This window comes from Eleutherodactylus coqui, chromosome 10 (assembly GCF_035609145.1).
Source record: "Eleutherodactylus coqui strain aEleCoq1 chromosome 10, aEleCoq1.hap1, whole genome shotgun sequence".
NCBI lineage: Eukaryota > Metazoa > Chordata > Amphibia > Anura > Eleutherodactylidae > Eleutherodactylus > Eleutherodactylus coqui.
Genome location: NC_089846.1, coordinates 113729332 through 113752045, shown reverse-complemented (window position 1 = coordinate 113752045; position 22714 = coordinate 113729332). Strand labels below are relative to the sequence as shown.

Here is a 22714-nt window from a genome sequence, read left to right as displayed (position 1 = left end):
TCGGGGAGGGGGGGGGGTAGTGGGGGAGGGAGAGAGATTTCTCTCACTCTCCCCTCCGCTCCTCCCTGCCCCCCCGCTGCCTCCCCCCCCCCCCCCCCGAGCCTGCTCGGACAAGAATGCAGTTACTCGAGAAGAGCGATGCTCGCTTGAGTAACTGCCTTATCCGAGTGTGCTGGCTCATCTCTAGTGCTGACTAACTCAAGCAGATACTTCATTGAGATAAAGAAGTGTAATGCCCGCTTCCGCTGTACGCCTATTAGATGTTATCAATCAAGGAAGCAGAGATGCTCTGGAGACAACATTTTCCATGACCTAATCTTGCCCAATCTGACTTGATTGATGTCTCTGAAGACAAGGAACATCATCACAAGCCCAGCTTGTCCCAAATAAAAAAGTGACAGTTCTGTGAACGGAGGCGGAGTGACCTGTGATTGCTCTACGATTGCCCCCCATGCACCCTCCAGTAACTGTTGGATGCACTGCCATCAGCATGGCCTCAGATACCTGAGACAATCTACCAGCACCTGAGGAGTCACTCCCTGCCCGCCTAGCCACTGGCCGTGCGGCACAGGGCGCTTACTCTGGATAATAGCTGGTGGTCCTAATGCCACTTGACTCTGTATATAGACAGAATGATAAACTCAAGGTTCATACATTACACCATATATCCCAATAAGCATATTTCTCAAGCACCGTTCTTATAAAGAATAAAACTATTATCTTTATTTGCTAATGTCTTGTATTACATATCACTTTTCTACATGTTAAAAGTTACATGACAAAACCGTGATTTTTAGCTTCCCTTCAAAAGACCATAGATAATGGAATGAATATATATGGAAACATTATATATGTCATGCTTATTGCTGTGGACGCTCTCCTTCTAGCACTGAACTTCAATGTGAACTACTTTTTCCCAAGACAGTCTGAGTGATTTGAAAACCTTGGAGTAGATATGCTTGCAATGCATATGTGACAACATAGGACAAGGTTCACCTATAGGTTATTAATGCATTTGACATCTGAAGGAATGCAAGATGAGCATATTAGAAAATTGGCAATGTCTCTGTCACATGAGTGTAACATCCTCTAAAAATAATGACAACTATTCTCCCTCTCTTTCCACCCTGCAGCCGAATGACTGATAGGAATACGTTCACAAGCAAATAAACTATAGTAGGCAACTTTGTAACAAACTCGATCTTGCCATACAAAATTGTTGTAACAGTTGTGCCCAAGAGAAACATGGAGGCTTTGAAGTTTCTGCTAATTGTCAGTCTCCATAAACTCATGGTGCAAAGATGCCAGATCATGAGAAAGCATGAACCGCTATTGAGGGATTTACCTCTTTGGGGTACGGGTTGCACCTTTCACGCAGCCTAAGGGGGCTAAAAAAAATCACTGTCCCAAATTAAGAAACTAATATAAGATTTTGAATCACGTTCCAGGAGCTTCTGCTCACCTACCATTTTCGCAGTGTGATAATATCAGGCACAAATATCATCCTGGGTTGGGCGCTGACATCTTGTGCATCGGTATGCTGCCAAAACTCAATAACATGGAGCCAATCTCTGGAAAGTTCTGTTTTTTTCTAGTTTAGGGCATATTCACACAAACTATTATTCCGTCCCATTTTCTGTCCATAAAAATCAGACCAAAATCGGACGAAAATAAAGCTTATAATTTTAAATGGTTGTACTCACCTGTACGTTTTTTTTTATTGGATGACCAGTCCCAGGAAAAATAAATAAATAATCGCAGCATGTCCTATTTTGTAGCAATTTTCGGCCATAAAACTCTCATTCAAGTCTATGGGTGCAGTAAAAAAAAAGGTTACACTTGTTTGAAGTGATTGGGAAATCACTGTAGCAAGTTCAGAGAAGAGTTACCAAGATGGTGAGCGGTCTGCAAATCATGTCCTATGAGGAACGGTTAAAGGATCTGGGAATGTTTAGCTTGCAAAAAAGAAGGCTGAGAGGAGACTTAATAGCTGTCTACAAATATCTGAAGGGCTGTCACAATGCAGAGGGATCAGCCCTATTCTCATTTGCACAAGGAAAGACTAGAAGCAATGGGATGAAACTGAAAGGGAGGAGACACAGATTAGATATTAGACAGTAGGGGGGATCAATGAGTGGAACAGGTTACCACGGGAGGTGGTGAGTTCTCCTTCAATGGAAGTCTTCAAACAAAGGCTGGACAAATATCTGTCTGGGATGATTTAGTGATCCTGCACTGAGCAGGGGTTGGACCCGATGGTATTAGTGTACCTTGACGCCACCAGAAACTATGGGTTTGACAGGGGGAACGCCCCTCTCACACCCCTAGCTTTTGATAGGGTGAAGGCTTGAAAGTCCTACCAGCTGAAATGAGTTGCTGTAAAGCTAAAGAACGAGAAACCAGGGGCGCAAGAAATAAAAAACAATCCACACGCTGCAGCCCTCACTCTGACCGCAGCAGCCGTTCCCCGTTGAATGTGGATGCTTGTTACCGGGCACTGCCTCAGTGCTCGGAGGTGGGTGCCGACCAGTGGCTCAGTGCTACGTGACCGCCGCATCTGGAGTCTCGCATCACTGTGAGTGCAGCAGGCATCCCCCGGTAGCATCATGAGCCTCGCTCCCGTGCGGTGGCTGTGTGCTTGGTGAGCGCCGGTCCCCCACTGCCGTACAATGTGCAGTCTCCATCTCTGACGCTCCCTCCGTGGTCTCAGCTGATAAGACTCCGCAGCTCATTGCTGCCTGACCGCCGCTCCCCCGCTCACAGATCCAGCCGCTACGGCAGCACGCAAAATAGGGCATTAACGGGGGAAGGACGCTTTTATGTCCCTGCTGCCACCATCCGAATAAATGTTTTGTGGCCTTCCAGAACCAGCAGGGAGAGCAGCTCTGCAGCCAATGAGCATCAAGGGGCGTCACGCCCTGTCAATCTTGACTCCACCAGGACTTCCTGGTGGTGTCAAGATACACTTATACCAGATGCCCCTGGAGGTCCCTTCTAACATTACCGTTCTATGATTCTATGATTGCGATTCATTTTTATTGCATGTAACCATGGTAACCTTGAAAAAAAGTCTGCAGAACTAGGAAGTGCACCTAAAAATCGGATGCAAAGCGGCTGAAAATCACATGGAAAAATTGCAGAAACCCATAAAAATCGTGTGAAAATCACTTTGTCGTTTTATAAATTGAAAAGTCGCATCGCACTCGCATGAAAATTGCATCTACATGTGATTTTTTTTTTTTTCCACAGGAAATAATGGGCCATTCTGCAACAGAATCGCCCCAAAATAGGACATGCAGCAATTTTTTTCAATTTTCGGACCATTGATCCCAGCTAAAAATCGTTTAAGTGAATAAACATTGAAACAAATGTGTTCTTTTCACGCGGACATCGGACCATATTTCGCAATTGTTCAGACATCACCTGTGAAATACGCCCATGTGAATGCACCCTAAATGGTCATATTGGCCATGTACATGTATGGGAGGCTTAATTAGACGGTCCCAATCTTATTTTCTTCAGTGCACTCCGTGTCCAGTGTTATACTCAATCCCATAGAGATGCATGCAGGGGTGTAACTATAGGGGATGCAGAGGATGCAGTTGCACCCGGGCCCAGGAGGCTTAGGGGGCCGATAAGGCCTCTCTTCTCCATATAGGGAGTCCAGTACTATGAATAAAGCATTATAGTTGGGGGCCCTGTTACAGGTTTTGCATTGGGGCCCAGAGGCTTCACGTTTCGCCTCTGGATGCATGGTACGTATGGCGGGACAGGCAGGTGCATTCATGAAAAACTGATGTTAGCAAATAATTCCTACTTTGAGGCAACAAAACCAAAATATTTGAACTAATGTATCGACGATATATTCATAAATAAATTGTGATTGAGTCACGAGATTGGAAAGTGACTTTCATTACCGACAACATAGGCGTTGGCTGAAGCAGTCGTGCCGCTAATGACAACTTGGTCCTTTGCAATCATATCTGTGCTTTATCAAGGTGTAGAATACATAAAAACTCTAGGAATGTCCACAGTAAATCTTGTCATCTTAAAGTCCAAACTCTATAAAAGAAAAGTCCGGCGGGGGAACAGAATGTGACATCTGCGTCCAACGCAGAAGCGTTTGCTACGCCCTTGCAGCGCATGGTTGTCTATGTTACGGTAAGTCCATTAGGCACTTTGCGACCTCCCTTGCATTTCGACATCCGTGAACTGTGGCATGTCCGTGCTTTCCGTGTTAGTCGTGATGGGTGAGATTACATGTTTGAGACGTAGAAGCATTGTGAACAGCAGGACCAGGAGCACAGCAAGCAGGCCGAGGAACAAGCCCACATACATATACAGGTTGGAGTATTTATCTGTGGTTGTAGCGGTCGCTTCTGTGGCCACTGTTGGGAACTGGTGGACGAAGATAGTTCGGTTTCCACGGAATTTTAAATAGACTTCAGTCATAGCTTGAGATACTATTGTGCGACCGGTGATGCTGCTGTACAAAATAATGGAGGTCTAGAAATTGTGTCTGTTACAACTATGGTCAGTAAAGATGGAGCCGTTCTTCATATTCCTGTTTACGTGGGCCGGAGATGCAGAATAAGCTCATGATTAGATCACTTCCAAAATGGCTGTATTCTAGAGAACCCAGCCCTGGTCATCCACTGTATCATTAGGTCTTTATAGGAAAATGATTGATCTTTTAGGAAAACTACTATGTTTTGGGTAGCCGATGGGCCACAATTCAGATTTGGTCAGAAGATGTCGCTTTGTTCAGTGGAGAGCTGGTCCTGATGATGCATAGTCTTTCTTCGTTAGTTGCTTTGTGGAAATTCTGTAATGAACAGAAATACACGTTATAAATCTCAAATACTAGCCCGCAATTTTAAGATGTCTTGGTTGGTCTCTTGCTACCACCTAAAAAGAGTCAAATGGAAGCTCAAATGGGACCATATCAATGTGGCTATGGCAGCACCTTCCATGGATCTAGTATGTCATTGTTGTGCCACATCGGCCATAGGGTGATGTCACAATGTCAGCCCCGGTCCAAGTAATTGTGTCTTCAGTGCATGCGCCCTGTCCTTCAGGACCTGTGAGTGCCTCTTTCCTCACATTGAAAAAGTTTCCTTAGGTGTCATCTGGTGGGGATCCCTCAGTGTTCCCCATCTTTGCAGAAGTTTCCCTAGCTGTTATCTATCGGAAATGCTTCAATGTTTTATGTTCTCCTCTTTTCTGCTTCAATATATCCTGCGGTGTATGGAATGATTGGTAGACAGGGAGGTGTTTCCCTAACCCGACCAATCAGCCATATTAGAAGTGTATTTATTCCAGGCCCACCTCTTCATGGTTGCCAGTTATTGTCCTACTTGAGGTGTTTGCTAAGGCAGCTGGCTCCTTACTTGCGGTTATTTATTCTGTGGGGGACTTTTTCACATCTACCAAATACTGAGTTTATGCTACTGCATTATGAACCATCTTTATTTGCCCATTGTGGACATTGGTTACATCTATATGTGACACGTCGGTAGCATCCATGGGGGGTGCTGTACTTGCGAACTGCACAAACGTAACAGTCATGTTGCAGCTCTATATAGAGGGTAGATGGGGGCATCTGCTCATAAGTGTAGCCAAATGAGACCAAAACAAGGGCTGTACCACCTGCATACCCAACTCCCTGCCACCCTGTATTGTTGCAGGGTTTTTTTTAACCAGTCAGTGAAATACACCGTTAATAATCAGCTGACACTTTATGAATCTGAACACTTATCTACTAAATTTGTACACAAATACATATAAAAAACACATTAAAGAAGCAACCATCTTTGTTCCATATTGAGGTTTGTTTCATATAAAGAAGTGGTCCTCAACTAGTGGTTCGGGATCCACATGTGGCTCGTGACTCCTTGCTGTGCGGCTCGTCAGGGAAGTTCTGAGTTGTAACTATATGCAAATGACTTTATTGCAGACATATCCTGACCACCAAATAGTTACAATTCGGATGGCATAATATTAGATGTACTTCTTTCGACACACCCCTTGGGGAGAGGCGATGCCCCTCCTGACTCACTCACCTTCTAGGTGTCTCCACACACCTTCTGGGTGCTCTCATTAAGGAGAGACGACACCCCTCCCGACCCGGATCCTGAACATGTACTACATGGTGGCTTTTGGCGCAACACTTGTCGTGTGGCCAAATATTGCACTACAGCCCGCTACTGTACATCGCATCTGAATGCAAGGGAATGCATCAGGTTTGGATTTCTTGCGATTGTTGGCCAGCAGCAACTTGCTAGTCATGACATGATCACATTCACTTACATTAGGTTGAGATATAGTGGGGTCATGGTGTAATCTTTGGCTGCATGACAAGTATTGTGTCCAAAGAGGTTGTGTAACTCTGGCCCAAAAATTTCTGTCCCTCCATGAGTTGAATGCGGCTCTTGACCAGTCACAGTTGAATGTGGTTCACAAGGGATAAAATGTTGGAAACCTCTAATATAAAGAAATAATATCCCCTTACTGTACATAATAAAATTCACTGTGGACTGTTACACTCTATTACTGTAAATGCGGGGGCATGACTAAAGCGGATGCAGAGGGTGGAGTTGCACCAGGGACTAGTAGCCTTAGGGGGCCCATAAGGTGTCTCTTTCACATACACTATAAAGAGACCAAAACCTAAATGAAAATGTACACTTGAGTCACTGTTCCAGATTTTACATTGGGGTTCAGCAGCATGGGTATAGATACCTTGCAGCCTCTGCGTAGATACCCTGCAGCCTCTGCGTACATACCCTGCAGCCTCTGCGTACATACCCTGCAGCCTCTGCGTAGATACCCTGCAGCCTCTGCGTAGACACCCTGCAGCCTGTGCGTAGACACCCTGCAGCCTCTGCGTAGACACCCTGCAGCCTGTGCGTAGACACCCTGCAGCCTGTGCGTAGACACCCTGCAGCCTGTGCGTAGACACCCTGCAGCCTGTGCGTAGACACCCTGCAGCCTGTGCGTAGACACCCTGCAGCCTGTGCGTAGACACCCTGCAGCCTGTGCGTAGATACCCTGAAGCTCGGAAATTTCTTATGGTTACGGCACTATTTGGTGGATTCTAAGAAATGTTATAGTTAGGTTAGATTATTCCATTTTTTTTCTGTGTAAATTCAATCGATGACATTTAACAATTTAAGAAGAATGTGATCCAATATTCCATTAACATTTCAGTTTGCTGTAATGTAATTATTATAGTAATCACTGTGTAGCCGTTTCGCATTCAAAATTTTCAATTAGCCCCTTTCCAATCAACCATATTTTGTATTTTTTTTTTTTGTCTTCTTCGCTTTCAAAAATTCCTAATTTATATTTTACCATTGACATAATCACATGAGGGCTTGTTTTTTTAGGGGACCAAGAGGTGAAGTAGGAAGTTTTCTTTCCGAAAAGCATTGCATGTCGTGGGGATCCACCATATTTGTTGTTTAGAATGCGTTAAATAAAGATGGACTTTTATTCGGCTTTGTTGTGGTGTTGGAGCTTTTGTTGAAAGCTTCAAATTGGGGTGAAATGGAAAAAACGCGATTGTGTCTTTTTTTTGGGGGGGGGGGGGGGGCGTCTTTGCGGCATTCCCAAAGCAGTAAAGATAACATCTTAACGTAATTCTCTGCGTCAGTATGATTACGGAGATGACAACTTTAGCATTTTTTTTTGTGATGTACTACTTTTAGAAATAAAATACCATTAAAAAAAAAAAATTACTTTTTTTTTGCCATATCCTGACAACCATTACATTTTTCTTGTTGATGGAGTTGTGTGAGGGCTCGTCTTTTACAAGGCGAGCTGTAGTTTCTGCTGGTACTATTGTAATGCACCTACAACTTTTTGATCGCTTTATAAAAAAATGAGGGGGGGATGGAGTTGAAAAAAATAAAGGCAATTCCTGCATTGTGCATTTTTTCTGATGGTGTTTACTGTTTTTTGCACATGCGATTACACACAACTTGCACATGTAAAAAATTCTGTTAAAAACACAGTTGCACATGCAAATGCGCAATGCCTGATGCACAAATATGCATATGTTTATGTGAATCCAGCTTTAGGCTTCCAACACACGGTCGAACACGATATCTGACCGTGAAACTGGGCCCAATATTGCGCATGTGCGATATATCGGCAGATGCAAGGCGTGTTTCTGCAAAAAATGCCTCCCATCACTTTGGTGAGGTTGCCATCCTCTGGCGTGGCTTTCAGCCATGTTGGATGATCAGTAAGTGTTTTTGATTGTTTTCAATGCGAAACCTCGCATTGCGCTCGCGTTCACATGGCTTCCATTTTTCTGCTCCGTTATGACTACTATTAGCTGAACAGAACTATCATATAATGGAACCAAGCGGTGCCAAATGGACCCCACTGACTATAATGAGGTCCCATTAGTTTCTGGCTGAGGTTTTGGCATTTTACAAGACAAAATAGCACAGCATACCGCGTTATTTCATCCTATAGTGTTTCAATATATGGTTGCTGCACTCAATTATCCTCTAGCACGAGGTGGGAAAAAAGCTCATATATGCCAGCTTACCCGGATATGGACCAGATATCCAAAAACGTCACCTCCATAGATTAAGTGTGTAAGCAGCATATAGGGTTTTTTCTTTAAAGCATCAGCAGATCATCTTCTGAAGTAAAAACATCTCTTTATTAATCCATTTTCTTGCTTAATAGCCCGCTATATAATAACAACTCTGCAGTATGATTTTCGGGGAAGGGCTTGAAATATAAGCCCTTCCCTGAAAAACATCATCAAGTGGTTAAAAAAGTAAAAAAAAAAAAGTACTCACCTATCCGCCGCTCACACGCGTCCTCCGGCTGGCTCCCAGACACTGCTATCCAGCACTTTCAGAAGGCCAAGATTTAAAAATCCCCGCCTCCTGAGAGGGCTGTGCTGATTGGCTGAGCGCTCAGCCAATAACAGCTAGTGCTTAGCTATATGAGTGCTTAGCATATTCACGAATGAATAGCTAAGCACTAGCTGTTATTGGCTGAGCTCTCAGCCAATCAGCACAGCCCTTTCAGGAGGCAGGGATTTTTAAATCCCCGCCTGCTCAAAGTGCTGGATAGCAGTGTCGGGGAGCTAGCCGGAGGACGCGTGTGAGCGGCGGATAGGTGATTACTTTTTTTTTACTTTTTTTAACCACTTATTGATGATTTTCAGGGAAGGGCTTATATTTCAAGCCCTTCCCCGAAAATCATACTGCAGAGTTATTATTATTATATAGCGTGCTATTAAGCAAGAAAATGGATTAATAAAGAGATGTTTTTACTTCAGAAGATGATTTGCTGATGCTTTAAAGAAAAAACCCTATATGCTGCTTACACACTTAATCTATGGAGGTGACGTTTTTGGATATCTGGTCCATATCCGGGTAAGCTTAGGTTTTTTACTTTTTTTAACCACTTATTGATGATTTTCAAGGAAGGGCTTATATTTCAAGAAAATCATACTGCAGGGTTTGCCAAAAACCACTGCTTTCAATTGGACCGGCAGCAGCGCCGATTCCATTGAAAGCAATGGGATAGCATGCTGCACTTCTGCCACAGCTGTCACAGCTGTGGCAGAAGTCTGCGGTTTTCTCCATATCTTTTCAATGGGGCTAGCGCTGCTTCTGCTGGCCCCATTTAAAAGACTGGTGATATCCCGGTCTCATTCCGGCGTCTTTCTTGCGCTGCGAGGCGAGTGTTTTCACTTGCTCTCGCAGCGCAAGATAGAAAATATCGTCAGTGGGTGTCAGCCCTAAATGTTCTGCAGGTCAGTCTTTTCCCATCTAAAGGACAGAAACCAGATGGAACGTGAGCAAACTGACGCTTAATAAGTCCTATTGAATTGAATGGATCTGATTTTTTTACTATTTTATGCTCTTAGGATAAAATGTGATCGTTCTCAGCAAGAGAAAGCAAGTTATCTTGTAGATATGATACCTTTTAATGGCTAACAAAAATACATGATGTTACAGTGAGCTTTCAAACCTACTCAGGGTTCTTCCTCAGGCATAATGGAACAAATCTAAAGATGTATTGAATATATACACATGATCACATGGGAGGGCACAAACTGGGTGTACTTAATTTGCACTTGAAATGAATTCCAGAACCGTATAAGAAGAAACAGACATGAGGTGATTAATAGGACCTACATAAATACCAGGGAGGGATGAGCATAACAGTAAATAATTAGTCCAGTGACAAGGAATGTGAAAGTCTCTAAATTGATGTTAGGGGGTCAAGCATATTACCTCTGCTCTGGGTTTTTCATAGCTCATAATCTCCACTGATGTAGAAACGCCACTCCGAGATTCATTCAGTTTCTAATAGTACCAAAGGGCGTTATAAACTTATATTCCTAAATTCTTCTGTGATGTTGGGACTTACAATTTCCTTTAAGTACAATAACTCTCATATGTTGTATGTTGTATCTGTGATTAGAAAAATGCTTTGCCACAGGTAATTCTGACTTTCTCTCTTTAATCGTGTGGCAATGCAATCTCATCCTCGCTTTCAATTTTTGTCCAGTTTCTCCAACATAAAGGCCCCCAACAGGACATTCACTGCACAGGATCAGGTACACAACATCAGACGTGGAACATGTGAATTTCCTCAGGATCTTATAGTCCTGCTGTGTGTTGGGGATCCGTATCCTGTCTGCAGTCAGTACATTTGAGCAGGTCCTGCAGCTCCTTACATTACATATATTAAATACGCCTTTAGATGTGTCCCATTATGTCTGAGGAAGAACCCTAAGTAGGTTGGAAAGCTTGCTATAACATCATGTATTTTTGTTAGCCATTAAAAAGGTATCATATCTACAAGATTACTTGGTTTCTCTTGCTGAGAACAATCACACTTCTTTGCTGGCTAACACTTTACTGAACTTTTTTCATTTATGCTCCTAGGACGGAATATAAAACAAAACACTGTTGTGAACTCACCTAGAACACAAAAATGTCCAGTTCTGAAGAATAATAATCTGTCTCAGTCTAATCACATCAGCCATTCAAGGAGCTAATTGGAGGCAGCAGCATACATACGTGATCCCGACCTAAAAGTGCCACAATGAATCACAGCCGTAGTCACTTACTGCCCCTCAGTCATTGGGCCAAAGCGGTGGATATGATTTGAAAAGAAAATCTAATCGATGCTCTTTCTTAACCCTTTGCAATCCAATTTTGGATTTAGGGTTTCCTAGGGGGCTTTCTCTTTCTGTCATTATACAATGGCGCCATCTGCTGGCTAGAGCCAGTATTGCAGTATGGGACATGCTGGAGAGGCCCCTGACAACAGAGCGGCCAATAATCTACAGTAAGAATACCCTGCCGGACGTCTTCCGACATCGGAGCTGTACTGCCTTCAATCAGAATGTCTTTAGACGTCAGACAGTGGATTGGAAAGGGTTAAAGGGTTCTGCCTTCTTAAAGACTCAGTATACGAACAATGATTATGCCGCCAATTGTGTATTTGTAAATGCAGCAACTGCCATAATACGCCCGATTAAATACGCCCACTTTTACACAGGCCGAGAAAACCACCCAAGATTGGTGCATTGTGAGACGCACGGATATGAAACCCATTCTTTTGATTGCGGTTATACATACACATTAGCGATTCTTTTCTGCTTCGCGGTGCGGGAAATAATCATAGCATATTCTACCTTTGGGCGTTCCCTTGCATCGCCCATTGTTTTCATTGGGGCTGGCAAAGCATTGCACGGCACGTGGGGTGCACGTAAGTTTGATGTGAGGTTTCCCATTGAAAACAATGGAAAAAACTCAGCGTAGCCGCTGCAGAGGGTCGCTACTTCCCTGAAGTGATGTGAGGCGTATTAACACAAAGACGCCTTGTACTGCAGAGTTTCACGGCCCGATATTGCACTCGCCCGTGTGAAATTAGCCTTCGATTTCTTTTATAGTTCATGTTGCACACAGGTAATGCAGCCTCCTCCTCAGCAACAACATGATCACACGTCATGGAGTTAATTGGCGCAGATTTTCACTGTGGAATTCTGAACATTCCGCAGAGTTTCTGCATCAAATATCCCTTAAAATTCTCACCATTAGTGCAGATTTTGACTTAAAATCAACTACGAATCTGCAGCGGGTTTCAGCCTGCGCTACTCACGTCCCAATACTGCCATGGGTACAGCAGCATGCACCAGCAACTGCTACCGAGGCCCAGCATGCTTGCACAAAACCGCATACATTAGAACCTATTGATTTCAATGGGTTCGCTCACATCACTTGTTATTGCGTGCGTATTTCCGTTCAGTAAAAATAAACTTTCTGCTCTATTTTTGTCCTCATTTGAACAGTAAAGATCCCCATAGTAGTCTATGGGGGTGCGCAAATGCGAACGAACTCTGCACGGACATGCGTGAAAAAAATGCCGTAATTGTGCAGCCACCTGTCAGGGTGCTATAAAGTTTGCAGCTCATTGCAGGGAAGGCACGGCGGACTTGTAGTAGATTGTTTAGGATCATTTAATTTTGGAAACTAAACTAAGTTGGAGATGATTATCAGTTTAGCGGAGCAAAGACTGGCAGTCTGGGACAACAGAGGATGAACACCAAAACGCCGACACCTCCTTCTACGAACAACCTCTGCCATATGACATGCCTACTAGAGATGAGCGAGCATCGCTCTTCTCAAGTAACTGCGTTCTCATCCGAGCAGGCTCGGAGGGGGGGGGGGGGGTGAGCGGCAAGGTGTAGCGGGGGGTGGGAGAGATCTCTCTCACTCCCTCCCCCCCCTCCCCGAGCCTGCTCGGACGAGAATGCAGTTACTCGAGAAGAGCGATGCTTGCTTGAGTAACTGCCTTATCCGACCGTGTGCGTGTAACCCTAACACAACTGCTTCTACATGTCAAGTCAAAGTAGGCTAGCGTAATAAGATTGCCAAATGTTCTTGTTCTAGAAAGGAGTTGCCGGTGTTCTCTATACTTGTGCCTCATCTTTAATTACTCTACTATTATAGCATTCGGATCACTTCGCCTCGGTAAAATGAATATAGGGAAACACTTTTTGCTTGTAGACCACAATGCTTTTCTCGACCTCCAAGCAACAATGGCGCTCGTATTGTCCGTTCTGCTGTTGGCGTTCCCGTTGATCTGAGAAGCCGTGTTTGTTCCAGGCTCTCATTTAATATTCTTCACAGAATAACTCCAGGAGTCACTTGGGGATTGGGAGTAAATCAATGACTCCGAGCACGTTGCAGCCTGGATTCGTGGAATGGATGTGTGTGATTAGAGGGCAGAGTTTACAGGCAATACAGAGAGAATCTTAGCAGAAGCTAAGAGCTCTTTGAAGCTTTGTGTCTCAGCTATTGACGGTCTATGAAGATGGAACTCCAAAGATGAGCAACAAAGCAAAATATATATATGAAGATGACAGAGCACTGCATAAGCATTAATGAAGCCTGTCATAGTGTGTAAGTATCACATAGGATGGAGAGCTCCAGGAAAGGGATGCAGCACATAGAGGACATGTCATTCCAGTCGGAGCTCCCCCTTCAGGGTACTCCTGACTTAGGCCTTATTCACACGGCCATATATATGTAGCTATTGTAGCTGCATCCAAAAATCATGACCATCTGAAGCATTGGATTCCAATATATTCATTCAGATGAGCGATTTCAAGCCACATAATAAAAAAGGCAAAAATAGCACATCGGCGGCCAAAATCGCTGAGCGATTTAAATGCAGCGTCAAAAGATAGGTCTTGCCCTATCTTTTAACAAGATATGCTTAAAGGGGTTGTCCCGCGCCGAAACGGGTTTTTTTTTTTTCAATAGTCCCCCCGTTCGGCGCGAGACAAACCCGATGCAGGGATAAAAAAAAAAAGGATAGTGCTTACCTGAATCCCCGCGCTTTGGTGACTTCTTACTTACCTTGTGAAGATGGCCGCCGGGATCTTCACCCTCGGTGGACCGCAGGTCTTCTGTGCGGTCCATTGCCGATTCCAGCCTCCTGATTGGCTGGAATCGGCACACGTGACGGGGCGGAGCTACGAGGAGCCGCTCTCTGGCACGAGCGGCCCCATTCAGAAGACAGAAGACCGGACTGCGCAAGCGCGTCTAATCGGGCGATTAGACGCTGAAGATTAGACGGCACCATGGAGACGGGGACGCTAGCAACGGAGCAGGTAAGTGAATAATTTCTGTATGGCTCATAATTAATGCACAATGTACATTACAAAGTGCATTAATATGGCCATACAGAAGTGTATACCCCAACTTTGTTTCGCGGGACAACCCCTTTAAAGCTCCAATGGGGTGAAAAAAAAGGGGGAAGGGAGTTTAGCTGCATCCAATGCTGGGAAAAGAAGACAGCTGACCTAATTAAGCATTAATAGTAATTCAGAGGATTTCAGCTGACCGAGGGATTTCTGCGCTGCAGCATATTTTTTCGCTGATACGTCGCAGACGCCCGTGTGAATGGACAAGAAAAAACTAATTAAGATCAGGACTTGATCGCAGTTATTCTTCATTCATGCGATTTTTAGCTGCGATCAGCCAACAAACGCATACGGTCATGTGAAAGAGGCCTTCGGTTGTATTCACACATGGCATTCTAGATGCGTTTTTGCAGTGTTTTTGGCGAGTTTGTGAACTGCAGCAAAAAAAATAAATCCAAAAATGCATGCTACTTTTTAAATCCACGTGCTGTTTTTTAAAAAAAGGCATCTTTTTAGATGCTTTTTTTTTGTTTGCTGCAGTTCACAAATGCATTAAAAATGCAGCTAAAACACATCAAAAATGGCACGCATGAATACAGCCTTAGGGCTTATTCAGATGACCGTATATCAGCCGGGTATTCACGCCGGCCGATATAGGGCGTCCCTCTCTGCAGGGGAGGAGGCTGGAAGAGCCGGGAGCAGTGCACTGAGCTCCCACCCCCTCTTCACCCCCTCTCCGCCCCTCGGCACTATTTGCAATGAGAGGAGGCGGCCCCAGCCCTGCCCCCCTCCATTGTAAATAGTGCTGAGGGGGCGGGAGCTCAGTGCACTGCTCCCGGCTCTTCCAGCCTCCTTCCCCTGCAGAGAGGGACGCCGTATATTGGCCGGCGTGAATACCCGGCCGATATACGGTTGTCTGAATAAGCCCTGAGGGCTCCGTCATACCAGCTTATGTGCAATTGCGCACGCTTCAGCATAACGTATTTGTGCTATGTACGAGCCTTTTTTATGAGCGTATTGCGAACGTTGGTGTGGGAGATGATGGAGATGTTCTCCATTGGTATGTGTATTTTCGTTTGTTCAGCTGCGTAAGTATAAGATGGGAGAGTATGATGGAAATTGTATTTCCCCTATAGTTGGTTCTTGAATTTCAGTCTTTGCATCTGCTGGTATCAGCAAGCATCCCCCATATACAATGAGAGTACAATGTATTGTTTACATAAACAGGTAAAATAGGACTGTTTGAGCACATGAAACCAGCAAAGACTCTTCAAAAGACAAGAACACACAAAGACTGGCAGATGAGTCAACAGAAACTGCTCATTCTCTGCAAGAAAACCAGTTTGAACCAAATGTTAATTTTGTCATGTGAGGAGACCCTACTGAGCAGGTCTGCTAATATCCCTACTGAGCAGGTCTGCTAATATCCCTACTGAGCAGGTCTGCTAATATCCCTACTGAGCAGGTCTGCTAATATCCTTCCCCTTTTCTATCTATAAAGTTGCCCCTTTGCTTTTCCTGCCATCATTAAGGTAGATGCCCTCTGGTTTTACACACTATATTGTGTCATTCATTGGCTTCTCCGAGCTCCAATTAACCTATTTTAAACTATTTGGATACCTGAGGCATATCATAAGAGTGATTTCACTCACACAGGGCATGTTCATTTGTGCGCGGCAGATGAAAAGGCCCCAAATTAAATGACTATTTAGCCTAATGAGTTCCAGATGTTTTTTTTTAAGAAATGCACAGCTCCCATAAGCTTTTTGTGCATTTGTAAACCTCCCATAGACTTCTAAAGGACCCTTAGTGGCAAATAAGGCAGGTCTCATTTTTGAGTGCGCAAGAAATGTGTGTGCAAAAAAAAATGTGAGTACAAAACCATTGACATCAATGGGATCTATTTTCTGAGCATTGCGCATGCGTAAAATATATGCAAGCAAAACACAGGGATAGAACCCATTGAATTCAATGGGTTCTTTTCCATGAGCAGGTTTCCCTTAGGGCTTATTAGGGCTTCTTCAAACGACTGTGTTTGCGCGGGTAATTGTGTGTGCAAAATACACAGAATAGAACCCTTTGATTTCAATGGATTCGCCCCTAAAAGCGTGTTTTTTGCGCACAGAAAAAGTAGGACCTGCTCTATCTTTATGCATTTTGCAAAGCAAAGGTCCCAATAGGAGTCTATGGGAGGTGCGCAAATACACAAGGGAAAATGCGTGAAGCACTGCACAAAAGAGCAAAAAAAGAACACATCGGGGGTAGGCATGGAGGCTCCAGTACCCTGTTGTACCACCTCTAGCTTAGATACAAGATGTGATATGGGGGGCATGGAAGCTATAGTACCGTGTTGTACTACCTCTAGCTTGGATACTAGATGGTATACGGTTGGGCATGGAGCCTCTAGTACCCTGTTGTGCCACTTGTAACTTGGATACAAGATGTGATATGGGCAGGCATGGAGGCTCTAATACCTTGTTGTACTGCTTCTAGCTTGGATACAAAATGTCCTATGGGTGGGCATGAAGGCTCTAGTACCCTGTTGGGCCGCCTCTAGCTTGAATAGAAGATGTGACATGGGCGGGCATGGAGGCATACAGGTTCTGCATGGTATCCTGCAGCATATCACAAAGCATAGATGCAGAGCAGCACTCAATAAAGAAGGGAGTCTTACGACAATCCAAGCCACAGTGATATCACACCTCAGTAGGCTGGATCCAAGCCTGTTGCATTTGCTAGATAGTACATAAAGTAAGAGGCAGCATGAACTGCAGATTTTTGCATAAAAGGGAAGTTTAATCCATTATGGTTCCAACAGCATACATAAATTGAATTCACAGCAGTGCAGCTGCGGTGACGTTTCAATCCATATCGGACCTTTCTCAAGCCAGGCTTGAGAAAGGTCCGATATGGATTGTAACGTCGCCGCTGCTGCCTCTTACTTTATGGACTATCCTGCAGCATATCAGTCAACTTTTACTGTAACTGAGCCTCTAGATCGTGCAAACTCGTAGGCTGTTGAAGTTGGTGCCCAGATCGTCCCACACAAATTCCATTAGTGATAAATCTGGCAACCGGGCAGCCATGGAAGTGTGGATGGATTTTGCCATCACCACATCCTCAGGCAGAGAGTTCCACATGCTCACTGCTCTTACAGTAAAGAACCCCTTTCTATGTTGGTGATGAAACCTGCTTTCTTCTAGACGTAGCGGTTGCCCTCTTGTTACCGTCGCAGTCCTGGGTATAAACAGATCATGGGAGAGATCCTTGTATTGTCCCCTCATGTTTTTATACATAGTTATTTGGTCGCCCCTTAGCCGTCTTTTTTCCAGGGTGAATAATCCCAATTTTGATAACCTCTCTGGGTATTCAAGTCCCTTCATTCCATGTATTAGTTTAACTACCCTTCTTTGAACCCCCTCAAGAACTGCAACATCCTCGCTGAGCCCCGGTGACCAGAACTGTACACAGTATTCCATGTGAGGCCTGACAAGTGCCTTATATAGTGGAAGAATAATGTTCTCACCCCTCGCCCCTATACCTCTTTTAATGCACCCCAAGACTTTATTAGCTTTTGCAGCAGCTATCTGGCATTGGTTACTCCAGTTTAGTCTACAGTTCACTAGTACTCCCAGGTCTTTTTCCATATCGCTTTTCCCTAGCTGTACCCCATTTAGTGTATATTGGTGACATCTGTTTCTCCTGCCCATGTGCAGAACCTTACATTTATCAACATTGAACTTCATTTGCCATTTTTCTGCCCAAGCCCCCAGCTTATCTAGGTCTGTTTGTAGCCGCATATTGTCCTCCGTTGTATTAATTATATTGTATAATTTTGTGTCATCTGCAAATATTGATATTTTACTGTGCAGCCCCTCTATCAGGTCATTGATAAATATATTGAACAGAATGGGGCCCAATACTGAACTCTGTCGCACCCCACTAGCAACGGTGGCCCATTCAGAGTATGAACCACTTATTATCACCCTCTGCTTTCTATCTCTGAGCCAATTCTTTACCCAGATACAGACGTTTTCACCCAGTCAGGCTTATATATAAAATGAGACAGCTCGATTATGCAGCACGGTGTCAAATGCTTTAGAGAACTCCAGATATACGAAATTAATAGACTCTCCCAGGCCCAGCCTAGAGCTTACGTCATCGTAGAAGCTGATCAGATTGGTCTGACATGATCGACCCTTTATGAATTCATGCTGGTGAGGAGTTATTGCGTTGTTCTCCTTGAGGTATTCTTCAATGGAGTCTCTCAGAAACCCCTCAAATATTTTTCCAGTTACTGAAGTGAGACTTACCGGCCTGTAGCTACCAGGCTCACTTTTGGACCCCTTTTTGTTAATTAGAACCACGTTGGCAATGCGCCAATCCAATGGTACAACACCGGTCTTGATAGTGTCTAGAAATATTAGGTATAGCGGCCTAGCTATCTCATCACTTAGTTCCCTTAGTATCCTTCGGTGTATTCCATCTGGGCCTGGCGATTTATCGATTTTAATCTTCTTCAGCCGGTTCTGCACTTCCTCCTGCGTTAGGTATGAGATATTTTGTGAGGGGTTCATTTTATTCCCCTGCACCTCATGTGGCATTTCCTTTTCGTTCGTGAATATGCTTGAAAATAAACTATTCAATAGATTTGCCTTCCCTCCATCATCTTCAATGATTTCTCCTGCATTATTTGTTAAAGGCCCAGTGCTCTCAGTGCAAATCCTTTTGCTGTTAAAATAGGTGAAAAATAGCTTCGGGTTGTTTTTGCTCTCTTTGGCGATCCGTCTTTCTGCTTCCTCCTTGGCAGTTTTGATCTTATCTTTGGATATTTTGTTTTTTTCCCTGTATGATTTTAGCGCTTCTTCGCTGCCTTGTTGCTTTAGTAGTTTGAACGCTTTCTTTTTTTCGTTTATTGCCCCTCTTACCGTCTTGTCGAGCCACATTGGTTTCCTTTTAGTTGAGATTCTTTTATTTTTAAAGGGAATGAACTGCTCACATGAGGTGATTAGGATCCTTTTAAACTTTTCCCATTTGTCCTCTGTACTGATATTTTTGAGGATGTTGTCCCAATTAATGTTACCGATAGTAGTTCTAAGCTGATCAAATTTTGCTTTACTAAGGTTTAGTTTATCTGTCGCTCACTGATAAGGCTTCTTCTTGAATGACAGCTGGAATGTCATGGATACCATGAGACCAAATCCTTCAGCCAAGCACCTGGAAATGGTTCCGACAGGCACAAAGGCCTGTAACAATGGTGCCACCTGTCTCTGGATGGTGGACAACAAAGCTGTTGGAACTGCTTGTGCTTGTCGGACAATCAGATGCCTCTTTATTGGTGGTCTGTCAAGGGCGTTCTGAGCCCAATTGTCTTGTGTGGGTGCCTTCATGTATCCACTGGTCCCAACATTTCCTAGTAGTCTGGTCATGGGAAGAAAAAGATGCTCATCAAGTGGCACGAACTCTTTTAGAAAATTGTGCACATGCTGGGATATTTAGAAGAAAGTGTTTTATTTTCTAAATATCCAAACATGTGCACAATTTTCTAAAAGAGATTGCGCCACTCGATCAGCGTCTTTTTTCCTCTCTACCCGTTATCTCACTGGCCAGCCTATCTAGGTTGCACAGTTGCTGATTTGGCAGCACCTGGAACTTGTTGCACCTATTTCTCTTCACCACATACAGAAATAAATGACCATATGTTAGAACAATTTCTCTACCGATCTTCATCGGAGTAGCTCCACTTCCTCCCTCATTCTTCCATGCCACCACTATTTCTTGTAGTTTGATCAGAACAGCCCAGGTGGCAGGCAGTACTTCGATACGACCATCCAACTTTTTGCATTGCAACATTGCACCCCCTCTCAACCTCTGTGAACTGGGCAACATCTCTCCGATTGTGTCGTAGAAGCGTCTAGTGGTCAACTAGCTCTACACAAGCCTGTAGAGGTTCACTGCACACAAGGAGCCTCTGAGAGCCTTTTTATAGGCCACAGGTGGAATCTCTTTTAGATACTCAGATGGCAAGACCGTTCATCTGGTCACAATTGTAATCATTTGCATATCCGCCTGAGATGTAACTGCATGCCGAGTTTTGCAGCCAAACGGCATATGGCCAAAAGTAAGAGGACATCCCTCCTAATTATTGAGTTCGGACATCTCGATCAACTGTAAACTATATTATTGTAAAATGGAAGTTAAAAAAAATCACTTATCCAAACTCACATAGTAGGGTCGACACATAAAACTCACTTATCCTCTGTTGCATCACTTGCTACATAGTTCTAAATGGCTATTGGAAGTGACAGCAAAGTAAGTATTGTATGTCAGGAGCTTCATGAAATGTGTTCAGATAGCTGAGCAGCTGCACACAAGCCTAATTCAGCATACGCAATGCCTAAAATCAGCCGGATTGGTAAGCAGTATGTTGGCATTGGACATTGGAACAGCGATAACATATTCTTTGGAGTGATGAATTATGCGTCACTGTTTGGCAGTCTGACGGATGAGTCTGAGTTTTTTTGGATGCTCGGGGAATGCTACCTACTGAGCTCATAGTGCCTGCTGTAAAATTTGGTTGAAGCAATATTATGGCACAGGAGCTATTTTTCAGGGTTTGGGCTCACTGACACAACTGTATGTGGCTCACATCCATAATACGCGGAGATAAAAGTCCATTGATTGCTAGAACACAGGGGCTGCAGCACTCATCCAAATGCTGTGCCCCTTCGGCTGCCTTTGTTGGATGCTAGCTCCTCTGAGCAGCTGAAGACGGACTCGTAGAGGCCTACAGACATCTTACATAGACTTCTAAGCCGAGTCCCCACAGTAGCTGCATCACTAACTTCACTGGGCTGACGCAGCACCTGAATGTTTTATAGCAAGCGCCTGTGGCACAAAGAAAAATCCCTAATGTTCGGCCAGTGGGCAGGGCCTAGCCCCGTTCATTTCTCCTACTGGGGGCTGATCTTATGGGCGGTGATGCGCTAGACGAGTCATAGAGGGGGTAGAATCTGCATTTTCATGGCGCTTCACTGCACCTCTACAAGCAGCATTGACAATCGCTAGAACTACCAGCGCTTCAGTGCACCCCTCACTGCTCTCCACTCTTTACACAGCACTCCAAGCGCTCCATTCATCAGCACTGACATGCACCTCTTCCTTGTCCCCACTCCTGGCTGCATCTCGGTGGCAGTTGCAACAAGGCCGCTCGTGACAACAGCTGAACTGATACCCTGTAAGGGGAGCGTGGGCACTGCCTCCCCCTTACAATTGCCTGACCTCACAAATCCACTTTTGGCTAATGGGCACAAATACCCATAGAGACACTCCAAAATCTTGTGGAAAGTCTCCTGAGAGCAGTGGAGGCTGTTAGCCACAAAAGATGTAGAAGTTATATGGCCGGTTTAGTTACTGTCGCGGTCCACACAGGCAGCTACACCAAAGGCTTGATACTTAACCGGCATTTTAAGCCGGTACTCTGCTCTTCATCAGGTGGGGATCAACCTTGTTTTATCGTATTAGAAGTTAAATATCCAAAATATTAATTCTTTGCTATACCTGTCTCTAGGGACCACCCAGTAACTAAACCAGTCATATCTCTACTGCATCATCTTCATATCATTTGGGTACCTTTGGGACGAGAACAGATCTGGACGGGCAGCAGCTGCGCCATTTGTTTGTTCTGCATTATCAGCGCTTTGTCTCACACAACTCAGCAAGGTGAGCAGAACTAAACCGTGTTACCGACACCTCAGGTAATTAGCCCTGCACCCGAAAATACCTGTTCTTCTGCTCTTTCATAGCCACATAAGAGCTTCCAACTGGATCATAACACTCATGGTTTGGAATGGGATGTCTGACAAGCTCATCTAGGTCTGATGGTCAAGGGTCCACATACTGTAAGTCTTGAACTGTAGTGTATCATACAGAGATAAGTATGCTTTATTTGTCTCATGGCCTTTCTTGATTTCCGGCTGACCTATGAGTCAGTTTTGTTGGTGGTTCAAATTGAATTATTTATTGATCGTGTAATCTGATTTTCTGAGCTAGCCTTCGTATACACAGCTCTGTGCTTGATCATGGTCCTTGATGAAAATAATGTCATAGAATGGTCTTAGTATGATTCGGTCATTTATAAACCAAGAAATACTCTATTTTCAGGACTATAGACTCACTTTTTAGCAAGAAAAAATCTTGATAAAAATTTCCTGCATCTTATACTCCAGATTTGTAGAGGAGGTGACAGTGCCAGACCCCCCTGACCACTTTGCCTGGCTCAGGAAACAAGAACTTGTGCAAAACTGCCATTGTATTTTATTGACACTCCATTTATTAAAACGTTACCCAAACTCCCAGTCAAGTTATCTACCTCATCAGATGCCTCCCATTGCCTTTCTCAGATGAGCCTTCAGTGTACCATCTGATCCATCTTTAGTGGCCCAGAACATGTTTTCCTGGCCCCCTCCATGTCATACATGTAATGTCTTGTCTTGATGCACTGTACAAAATGTC

The 22714-nt window shown here is 44.2% G+C and overlaps 1 protein-coding gene across 1 annotated transcript in view; it reads right to left on the bottom strand.

The window, feature by feature from the left end:
- Positions 1-701: 701 nt before the first annotated feature.
- Positions 702-22714, bottom strand: part of SERTM2 (serine rich and transmembrane domain containing 2) — a 43435-nt gene continuing 21422 nt past the window's right edge. Inside the window, exon 2 of the mRNA XM_066581733.1 lies at positions 702-4825. Coding sequence (XP_066437830.1) covers positions 4171-4452 — 282 coding nt within the window. The 5' untranslated portion in view covers positions 4453-4825 and the 3' untranslated portion in view covers positions 702-4170. The remainder of the gene's footprint in view (positions 4826-22714) is intronic.